Here is an 11,137-nt window from a genome sequence, read left to right on the forward strand (position 1 = left end):
GATAAGAACCCTCTGGGTCTTACTCGACTTTGACTCTCCAGCATCTAATCCAGGTCCCTGCACTAGGGTGCTCTGTATATGTTTGTTGGATGATATGAAGTATCTTGGGGATGCATGCATTACGTTTCTTTCCATAGTGAAACTCTGCAATTGTAATACTACTCTAGCCTAGATTTTTGATGCAGTTTGGCATCATAAGTGGTCCTGGTCTGTGCCATCTGTCCTAATACCTGAAGCCATTCACTTGTATGTCACTAGGCTGCTGCTCATGTTTACACTTTGCCATTTGCACACTATTCCTCCTTGCAATCTCCTCCTCAAAGAAACACTGCAATGTACATCTCATGAAGTAGTCTGGGACACCACATGAGATCAGGAGAGTCAACCATGGCCCCTAGAATTTACTTTTATCACGTTTTTAGCAGTGTTTTGTATTAAAGTTGGCAACAGTATCTCCCTTCTTAGTTAGTCTGAAGGGCTCAGTTTTAGTTCTGTAGCCAAGCCCCAAGGAAGACGTTAGAGTAGAAATCTCTGTATTCAGAGAATTTTAAAAGTCCACTCCCACAGATATTGATTGAGGTAAAAATTTTATCAAAAGGTTCATAATTCTTATCTGATCCATTAGTGGCCTAAAGGGGACTGTCGGGGCAGGGTTCAGCCTATATAACTAGCAGCTCTTGGACACCACAGCAAACTCTGGACTCACTCTGTCTTGAGTACTTTGTCCCAGCTTAAAAGCATGAAGTGGCTTGGGATTCTCGGGCTGGTGGCCCTCTCAGAGTGCCTAGTCATGTAAGTATGGGGACTGTAATTGGCATCATCTCTGTCTCTGGGTTTTTCTTGTCCTCTTATTTTTCCACTCATCAGAGTTAGAAGGAAATATAATCATTCCCTAACAGGCTGAAAATTCAGCTCACAGTTATTGATGAGTACCTTCCCAAGGAAAAATTGTTTTGGGGTTCATGTGCAGCGTTACACAACTCTGGGCAAGCCAGTCACATCATGAGCTATGTAAAAATGGTACTCCTTAGAGTGGTTCAGTGCACCAACTCTGCAACTGTAAGTTAGGTCCTATGGAATATCATTTCTCCTTTATTTGTTTTTGTGTCTCCTCTCTGCTGTCTCTCCATTTCAGTGTGAATGTGTCTGTCTCTTCATCTCTTTCTCTCTCTCTTTTATGCCTTCCATCATAGTGGATTTCTCTGTGCATGTGGAAATCTGTGAATTTTTGTTTCCTTGACTGTTTGCTTTCTATTTTGACTCTTCCTTGCTTCTCTAGCCTCTTAATTCTTCTAATTTATTCCCCATCTCCTGGCTTCCTCTCTTACCAAACTCTTTTGCTTGAGCCCTAAAGAAACATCAGGAAGGCTACTTCTAGGCTGTTTTACCTCTAACAAGCAGTGTGACAACAGCTAAGTCACAAACTCCCTGCATTTTAAATTCCTCTCAGTTAAAAGATGATAATGATCTGCCTTCTACCTGCTTCCCAGAGCTTCTTTGAAAAAGACAGTGGGATGGCCATAGCAATGGTAATGACTGTTATTGTTGAAACCTCCTACATATCAGGGACATTATATCCATCATCCCACTTAATACCCACAACATTCTACATGGGGGATGGTGGTTATTATATTCCACTTTCTTACCACTGAGGATAGTGAGACTCCAAAGGGTCATATGATTTACCCAAGATTAAACAACAGAACCAGTATTCAAACTAATGTCTGTGCCTGGGTTTTGCATGGTATTCTGATATTAGCATCAAACTCATAAAAATTCTGGGAAGATACACAGCATCATGATAATGCAAGGTTTGACAGTCACACAATAACATGGAGAGTTGATTGCTGCCCCTTCTTTGTTTGTTTTCCCCATGTTTGGTGAAAGAATCCCTCTAACGAAGATCAAGGCCATGCAAGAAACCCTCAGGGAAGAAAACCTCCTGACACATTTCCTGGAGGAGAACACTGACCACAGGTCCCAGAATGCCACTGATGACCCGACAACTACTATTCAACCCCTGAGAAACTACCAGGATGTGAATGTGTTGGGAGGATGGTGCTGCTCTGTGCCCCCTGGTGCTCTGGTCTAGCACTGGGGTAGTCCTGGAGGGGCCAGGCTGGATGGTGGGGCTGGGGCTCCTGCAGGAAGCAGAAACATTGGGGAACAGGGACTCCATTTCCAGAGGGGAAGGTACTCTCATCCTCAGCTCTTGCTCTGTGGTGACTGGGCCCAGCAATGACCCAGGTAAACATCTATTTTATGCCAAAGATATGTCACTAGCATGAGGGAGATTGTTCTTTCTGAACTAAATGAGCCACAGAGTTATGGATGAAAGGTGAGCCTTGCCTGATCAAAAGATAAAGGCAACTGCACATCAAGTTTGCAGCTGTAGGCAGAGGAAGGTGAGCCTCCACATGCCCAAGACCACCATAAAAAAGGTACTAAGCCCTATGGCCTGTGGCACCATAAAAATCTGACTCTCTGGTTATTGTTATTGATTTTAAAAAAGGTCTCATCTCTCCTTCAAGAGTGCATAGGCCAGCATGAGTAATAGGCAAATAGTAAATACAGGTCCAATAAAAGAGCGAACTGCATGGTGTTCAAAAGAAATGGTCTGAGTTTAAAGGAAGAGGCCTGCAGTGACCTAGCAGGACAAAGTAGACAAGGAAACACTTAAGCTGGGCCTTGAAGGGGAGACTGCAGAACTTCTCAAATGAAGGCACTGTGAATTCCATCTATGTCCTGTGGTTTAGACTCGGCACTAATACTGCACTGAGATGGGTTCAATTACTGGTCGGTTAACTGAGATTGCAAATGGAAAAAAAAAAGAAAATAAAGAAAATAAAGAAATTAAATGAAGGCACCACTCTCAGCAGAGGCTGTGAGACATGGCAGTTTGAAAGTGATTTCGGGACACATGGGACAACTCAAGGCAGGCAGCACCTTGGGAATCAAGGGTGGACAGGATAGACTGGCCTGCCTTACCCATTCATCTCGATCCCCCATAGATGTGCTATATTGGCAACATCAGCATTGGAACACCCCCTCAGGAGTTCAAGGTCATCTTTGACACTACTTCACCTTGCATGTGGGTTCCTTCCATCCACTGCTCCAGTCCCTCCTGCCGTGAGTACCTGCCCCACCACCAAACACCCACCCATCTAATGCTCCCCTCCCACCCATTATACCTTCGTTGACACCTGAGAGACACTCATCACTTGTGTCTGCAGGTACACACAATCTCTTCAACTATCAGCTGTCCACAAGCTTCTGGCCCACAGCCATGAAGGTCAACATCAAATATGGCACTGGGAGAATTGATGGAGTTGTTGTTTATGACACCGTTCGGGTAATCAGGCCTAATGCAGTTTCTGGAAATGAGAATCTGAGTTAGGGCTGGCCCTGGGAGAAACCACTGCTTAGCAAACACATGCAGGACCAACTGGGAGGGCTTTTCTTTCTTAAGGTCCTCTAGTGGCATGGCGAGCTCCCCACACTGCATGTCTCTGAGAATACAGTGCCAAGCTGACACACAGACTCTCAAATGGCTAACCCAGAGTGTGGCTTGGGGTGTGGATTTGCAGCTCATTTGCCCATGAAGATCTCAAGGTTAATTTTGGTGGGAGCATGAAAAGAAGGGTAAAAACACCCACTTTTCTGTTCTCAGACTGTGCTGGGCACTTTCATGGTAATAAAATGTTTAATCCTGCAACAACCCCATATAGCAAGTACTATGGTTAGTTCCTTTATAAAGAGGAGGGAAGTGAGGTGCAGAGAGCCAGGGAATTGGAAGTATCAGGCATTTACTAAGCGGTGAACCTGGGCTGGACCATCAGGATTCATGCATGTTTGAGGTATTTGGGGAGAGGATAAATCTGATGTTGAGGCCCTGGTGTTAGCCGAAGGCTTTAGGCATGTGGGCAGGGAAAGCAGGGGCCACAGATATGGGAAGGGTGTAATAAATGGTTTTTCACTCTAGGGGGTCTTTCAGAGCCAAATAAAATCTATGATGTACATCCCATAAGGGCCTGGGTACTCTCTCTCTCTCTCTCTCACATACACATACAACACCAGAAGCATTTTCCCAGGCAGAATTTTCATAAGAACTCTGGCACCTGTATTGTGTAAGGGACTTTGTCTTCCTGGGCAGAGAGATAATCCACAATACATTGCAATTAATTCAGTCCATTTGTGTCATCTGATCATAGTGATGCCAAAGAGAAGACTACCCTGCTCCCTACTCATTTTATACTCAAGTGGGGACCATTTGGTCCTATCATGAGTCTATGTTTCCCTACCTGTATAGAAGACATGAGGCCAGTTTACACCCCTCAGATGGTTTGTGTAGGAGGAATAGTGTTGGTTAAAATCCATAGCCCTGCACAAATGGACCCCAAGTTCCTGTCCCAGCTTGATCTAACCATCTGAAGTGCACCCAAGGCACAGCTAGGCCTCATGTCTTCTCTGAGGTGCTAAAGGCATGTGCAACCCAGCCCAGTCCCAGCACCACTTCTGCAAACTTTATGTGGGATCACTCTCCTTATCTACAGATCATGAACATTGTCGACCTGAGCCAGACATTTGTCCTGAGCTTGAACCAGAGTGGGTTGGATCATGCAAGCTTTGATGGTGTCCTGGGCTTGGCCTATCCCAGCCTTGGTCCCAAATCGATCACCCCTGTTTTCGACAACCTGAAGAACCGACTCATCATTTCTGAGCCTGTCTTTGCCTTCTACTTGAGCACGTAAGTCTGATCTGGACAGGCCCTCTCTCTAAATCAGCTGCAAGATGATTTCAGATGCATGAAAGTTTATAGGTCTCCTGAGCCAGAATTGTCCTGAGAGACTGTTTGGGCCAGCATAAATAATGGGCCAAGGCCACATCTGGCCCTGCCACTTGTTTCCCTAACTTAAGTTTTATTGGGACTGAACCATGCCCATGGACTCAAGGACAGCAGCTTTGTTCAGGGAATTTGAGGGAAGAGTGAGAGAAATGGAAGGTGTCAGTGTACAGGCTGGAGGGAAAGGCAGCAGGATGTGCTAATGGACTTGACATGGAAGGAAAGAGAGGGATGGCGGAAATATTTTCTTTCTTGCTAACATTTTACAAGGATCCCAGGACCAGCTGCACAATTGGCAGGGGCCAGTGCAAAATGAAAATATGGGACCTTCTGTTGCAAAAGTATTAGGCAATTCAAGACAGGGATAGCAGAGATGTAGGGCCCTGCTAAACTTGAGGGCCCATGAAAGGCACTGGTAACAGGCCCAGGAAGCCAATGCTGGGTGCACATGGACCAATGGCATTACTGTCCTCAGGCTTCAGCTTTTCAGAAAATGACAGGCTACACAAGGGAGAAGCCATATCCCGGCAGCACGGTCTCTTCTGTGGGTATCTCTGAACACTCTGGTAGCTGGAGGGGACCAGGCCCTCTTCTGAAGGGTGGGTGGTCAGAGCCCAGCCAGGCTGCCCAGCTTCAAACCTCTTCTGTGCCACTCATTAGCCTGTGACCAATCATAACCGGGTACTCAATCCCTATGTGCTTCACTTTCTACATCTGTAAAATGAGGACCATAGAAGTGCCTCTAATGAGTGGATAACCAAAAGCCTCAAACAGTGAGTGGTGTTATTCTCTGAGAAGGATCCCTCCCTCATCCTTCTCTCCTCAGCAGGAAGGAGAATGACAGTGTGGTGATGTTTGGTGGGGTGGACCACAGCTACCACAAAGGACAGCTCAAGTGGATACCAGTGTCCCAAAACCGCTTCTGGCAGATAACCATGAACCGGTAAGCCTTTCCCTCTGAGGGCCACCCCTAGGGATGCTCCCACACAAACACATGGATATATGCAGGCACACACAAATGCATGATCAGACATAGAGTCACACACAGATACACTCAGAGACACATACAGACACACATCCAAACAAACACATAAACACAGAAATAGACACACCACCCATGGGCTCTGAATCACGCCAGGCCTCCTGACCAGGGCCCTGATGAGGGTCCTGAACAAGTGCCTGAGGGGTGTGTGCAGCCCAGAGTGGGATTAACCCACTGTGCTGTGAGGCAGATGGCATGCCTTGAGGACCCTAATGTACAGAGAAAAAAGTATAAGGGAGAATTTCACCAGCCTGAACAGGGTTGAGATGAGATAAGGTAACCAATTGTCCAGGGCTACCCAGGAACAAGGGAATTCTCAGTACCAAAAACTGCTAGTTTCAAAACAAGAGAAGTCCTAGACAAACTGGGAAAAATGTTCTCCTTAGGGAGAAGATTACCAGCAGAGGAGAAAGTTTGGCTGCATTCCTGATAACTGAAAGAAACTCATACAAAGAACCACTGCCATACCCATTGCATCCACCTTCACAACCCGGGAACACAGTGGGGCAGAGGCTGTGACAGAATCAGGAAGCTGGGATCCAGGAGTGGAGTGACAACGAGGGGCAATAACTGATGGGATTCTGTGTGACACCCACTGACAGGAGCTTACGGGTCCTTTGGAGGCCCCCTGGGCTACCTTGGGCATTGCCTGTCCAGGGGCCTTGGTCTCTAAGCCAGTTAGGGGGCCATGCTGGGAAACGATTTCTCACAAGGTAGCCTGTGTCTCTCTCCCCACCACTCTGAGCATCTGCTGACCCAGAGAGACTCATCTTCACTGTGTGGGTTGATCCATTACTGGTCAGACACCAGACACAGGTCTCTGGTTATTCCTCACACATTTTTTGACTCACTCAATTTTACATTCATGCATTCATTCATTCATTTACACACTCAGCAAGGATACATTGCACATCCACTGTGTGCAGCACAGGTGAGAGAGGCACTGAATATACAACTTGTCCTTACATCTAGTGAGGCAGGCACACATGAAATGAGTCACACACACAATGAATTACCACTTTGATACTTGCCACAAATAAGGATGAATCTTCAGAGAGAATGACCAAGACAGGAGCCTGACCTAGTCTTGAGGGACGATTTCTCCAATAAAGGGACATTTAAGCTAGAAACTGGAAAATGAGGAGAAATTAGCTAGACAAAGTGGATGGAGGCCTTCTAGGAAGGGCAACCAGCACATGCCAAGGCCCTGAGGAACAAAAGAGCCTGGTGCATTCAAGAACTCAAAGGAAGTCACAGAAGTTTATATGACCATAGCATAGGGAAACAGAGTCAGGGCATGAGCTGATGGGCTGTTCTGGAGACAGTCAGGGAGGGGAGCAGTCATGGGGGGAGACTTCAGTGTGATCCTGGTGCCCACTTTGTCCCACTGTCTCTCAGCATCCTCATAAATGGGAAGATGGTTGCTTGTAAACGTCGATGCCAGGCCATTCTGAATACTGGGACTACATTGCTGCTTGGCCCAACTAAACTGGTCACCACCATCCAGAATCACATCACCGCCAGGGCTTTTGGTGAAGAGGTGAAGGGACATGCCACAAGGCCACCCCGGGGCTCTGCACTCTCCAGGGATTATCTGGGCCAACTTCTTTCCTCTTTCTCTAACAGTATCGGGTTCCATGTAGCAACATCTCAAGCCTGCCAGCTATAGTTTTCATCCTCAATGACAGTTACTACCCAGTGCCTGCTGAAGCCTACATCTGGAAGGTGAGGGGCCAACCTTGGGTGCTGGTTCTCAAGTCTGTCCCTTGCAGGAACCCTGGGCTTTGGCTGGGTGGAGGGGGCCCTCTGCAGGCCAAGCCACACCACTGCAGATGCTGCTGAACCAAAGTGACTGTGCCAGTGCCTCCCACAAAACCAACCATTTGAGAGTAGAGGACAGCCTAGGTTATCCATCATCCTGGAATAAATGGAGACACCACCCCGTGCCAATATGGTGTGAAGCACAAGGAGAGGGGAACACTAAGCGCCTCTGCCCTCAAAGAGATTCAGTTCCACCAGATCTCTCAGATGGATGAACACAGAAAGTGAGCTCTAGCAATCCCTGAAATAGGCCAAGTGACTAATGGCATTGGCTGGGGACAGTCTCAGCGTATTGTCGCACCATCATCATTGACATTCTCCCTTCCATCTGGAAAGAGTCCTGGTTAGATGATCAGTTACTTTGTTGTGCTAATCCTCAGCTACAATTCCAGCTTGCTAAGCCTCAGTTCCACCTTGTTGAGCTGGGCTACCAGACGTCTCTGTGGGGAATTTGGATACTACATGAATAAAGGGTGCACAGTGACTGCACAGCCCAGGGACAAGATTGAGGCTTAATGTCAGCTCCCTGTGGGAATTTAGAGGAGGCTGAAGGGCTCAAAAAAGGCTTTGAGGAAGACAGGAAATTTCAGAAATATGAAACCCCCAGCCTCATGGAGGCATGAGGAGGCCTGCTTGGGTTGAGGCATGTCTACACTAGAGTCCATGCAAATAGGACCTCCAGGGTTCCTGCCGCATGGTATCAGGTCCAGAATGGGGGTGATGAGGGCTATACACAAGGTGAGCACAAGGGTAAGTTAAACAACCCAACCTGGAGTGGTCAGGGAGGATGAGCATAGTTCATGGAAGTCTTCCTGGATGGGCTGAGCACAGCCTGGAAAACATGTTTTTGGGGGGAAAAGAGAAGAAAAGTCATTCTATGCAGAGGAAACAGCAAGCATGTGTCAGAAGGCAATAATAGGAGAACTATGAGCCATTCTTGTCATTTTTTTGATTGTATTGAAATATACTTGATTTACAATGTTGTGTTAAAATCTGCTGTATAACAAAGAGAATCAGTTGTGCATATACGTGTGTGTGTGTGTGTGTGTGTGTATATACATCTATATATATATACTTTATTCTATTCTTTTCCATTACAGTTTGTCATAGGATTTTGAATACTGTGCTGTACAGTAGGAAGTTGTTGTTTATCCAATCTCTATATAGTAGTCTGTATCTGCTAATCCAAAACTCCAAACCTTCCCTCTCCCACCCACCTACCTCAGGGCATACACGTGTCCTGGCCATTCTTGTTTTTGGAAGGGCCCTCCTCTTCTGCAGCTGCTCAGACAGTAGTATGATACTCACTAAAGGAGGGCAATAAAACTGTAAAACAGACAGCTTTGGATGCTACGGGGTTTGTAGGTAAGAGATGAGTCTGACTGGGGTGTATTTCTCTCTCCCCCAGGGTCCTTATAACATCTGTGTCAGCCTGTTTCGAGGGGGCACAGAGACCTGGAACCGGTCAGAGACCTGGGTCCTGGGTGATGCCTTCTTGCGGATGTATTTCTCGGTTTATGATCGGAGAAGCAACAGGATTGGCCTGGCTCCCGCCGTGTAAATCCTTGGGCTGCTTCAGGAGTCATTCAGGCCCACTCCAAGCATGCATTCACTTATACGTAGGGCACTCCCACTCAGGTATGGTGGTGGACTATGTTTGGTGCTCTGCAAAGCCCTATTCTCAGTAAAGAATAAAGAATTCCATTTCCAATTGTGCTAATATGAATGAGCATTTCTCTTTGTGTTGGGGATGTGTTTCATAATCCTGTAGGATCTAGAAACTCGACTGAACCCAAATGAAAGAAGCTCAAATCCAACTGGTTTCAAGGAAAGGGTAGACTTACTGAAAGGATAATGGGGATACAGGACACAGGAACGAGAACAGTTCCACGCATCTCAGTGGCTGGACCCAAGAAATCAAAAGCCTTCAGCTCACTCTGTCTCTTCCTAACACTTTCCATTCTCTGGTTGTTGATTCTCTTAGCCTGACCGCTTTCTTCACTCAAGCTACTACACGTATATTCCCAAGGCATCTAACCCATAAGGAAGAAGCTCAGAAAATATCAGGATACCAGGGAGAGTTCTGACTGGTCCACCTCAGATTGTGTGTCCAGCCCTCAATCATCCATACTGGCCGGCACATGGGGTACTATGATTGTCTTTACTTGGTCACATTGCATTGTGCCATATGATTGACAGTTCCTTCAAAAACACGTGACTGGAGCAGAAGAGAGGCAGCCACAAAGGAAGTGGCTGGGGGTGTGTTCTAGACCATGGAAGAGTTGGCAACAACTCTACAAACTCTGCTACCTCCTCATTCAGAGGGATAGGAAGGGGTAATAATAATAGATTCTATTCTTCCCATCTCAGAGGAACTCTGGCATTGGTCTTCCACTTCAGGAGGTTTCTAGGTGAGGCACTTCAAGATGAGATGGTACCCCTTGGTCCCATTATTCCAGTCACCAGCTTTCTGTCACCCACACAATGGGTGTCCTCTTCAGCCCCATTTGGCAAGTGACAGCCTGTGTGGATCCCTAGCCTGCCCCACCCCTCCAGGGTCCAGTATGTTCCTTCCTTTGGCCTCCAAGGTTATTGAGGAAGACGCCACTCTTCTAAAAGAATCCCAGGATTCACAAAGCCTTCAGGTTTTCTGAGCTTCCTCCAGGGGCAGATCAACAAAGCATTTGATTTCCACTCTAATTATGCATGCTTTGGCATAATTAGAGTGGAAGCATCACTTCTTCCCAACTGGAGGCCCTTGGCAGAGGCCCAAACTTGGGACAGGAAAGCTCAGAGGTGGAGGGAGAATGAAAGGAGAAAAGGAGCAGGAAAAAGTAAATAAGGTGGAAAACACACTCTTACACAATGCATAGTGTTGGCCTTTACTCAGGCAAGGAAAACATGAGTGAAAGGGACGTCTGCCTTCCTTCTTTACTTTTCATTCAGTACAAATTGACTGAGCATCTACAGTGTGTCAGGTGCTACAGTGGACCCCAGGGAGAGTGGGCTGGGTTAGGAACCCACCCCAGTTCATGGAGACAGATAAAGAGACAACCCCAAATGTGGGTGCCAGATAGAGAAAACAAGAGAGGTGTAGATAGGAGGTCATAAGAGTGATTATCTTTGTCCTCAAGGAGGCAAGGAATGCCTGGTGTAGGGCAAGAGCAGGGTCACTGACTTCAGACTTGCCTCCTCACTTTGAAACAAACTCCTAAGCCCTGCAGTTCCCCTATGTGTGCAGATCTGCTATATGTCCAGGGTGCCATGTGCCTGTTCCTATTGGGATAGCACTGGATAATGACTGGTTTCAGGGAAGTGAAAGAGGACCAGTTGCAGAACTGATAAATGGGAAAAGATGAGAGCAGAAGCGGTATTTGTTTTGTGTGTGTGTAGCAAATATCATGATCTGGGCTTAATGGATATTTAATGGA

The 11,137-nt window shown here is 46.7% G+C and overlaps 1 protein-coding gene across 1 annotated transcript; it reads left to right on the forward strand.

Annotated features, from left to right (window-relative positions):
- Positions 1 to 739: 739 nt before the first annotated feature.
- LOC130848741 (pregnancy-associated glycoprotein 2-like) lies at positions 740 to 9,267 on the forward strand. Its single transcript, XM_057727147.1, has 9 exons — positions 740 to 792; positions 1,888 to 2,038; positions 3,012 to 3,129; positions 3,234 to 3,352; positions 4,554 to 4,747; positions 5,670 to 5,786; positions 7,284 to 7,425; positions 7,512 to 7,610; positions 9,115 to 9,267. The coding sequence occupies exons 1-9, from the start codon at positions 740 to 742 to the stop codon at positions 9,265 to 9,267; spliced, it is 1,146 nt and encodes a 381-aa protein (XP_057583130.1).
- The last annotated feature ends 1,870 nt before the right edge of the window (positions 9,268 to 11,137 follow it).

This window comes from Hippopotamus amphibius, chromosome 3, assembly GCF_030028045.1.
Source record: "Hippopotamus amphibius kiboko isolate mHipAmp2 chromosome 3, mHipAmp2.hap2, whole genome shotgun sequence".
NCBI lineage: Eukaryota > Metazoa > Chordata > Mammalia > Artiodactyla > Hippopotamidae > Hippopotamus > Hippopotamus amphibius.

Excerpts from the sequence above, each read along its gene's own strand:
- LOC130848741 (XM_057727147.1), top strand. The coding sequence starts at position 740 with ATGAAGTGGCTTGGGATTCTCGGGCTGGTGGCCCTCTCAGAGTGCCTA. Across the intron at positions 7,426-7,511 it reads CCAGGGCTTTTGGTGAAGAG|TATCGGGTTCCATGTAGCAA; the intron begins GTGAAGGGACAT and ends TTTCTCTAACAG. Across the intron at positions 7,611-9,114 it reads CTGAAGCCTACATCTGGAAG|GGTCCTTATAACATCTGTGT; the intron begins GTGAGGGGCCAA and ends TCTCTCCCCCAG.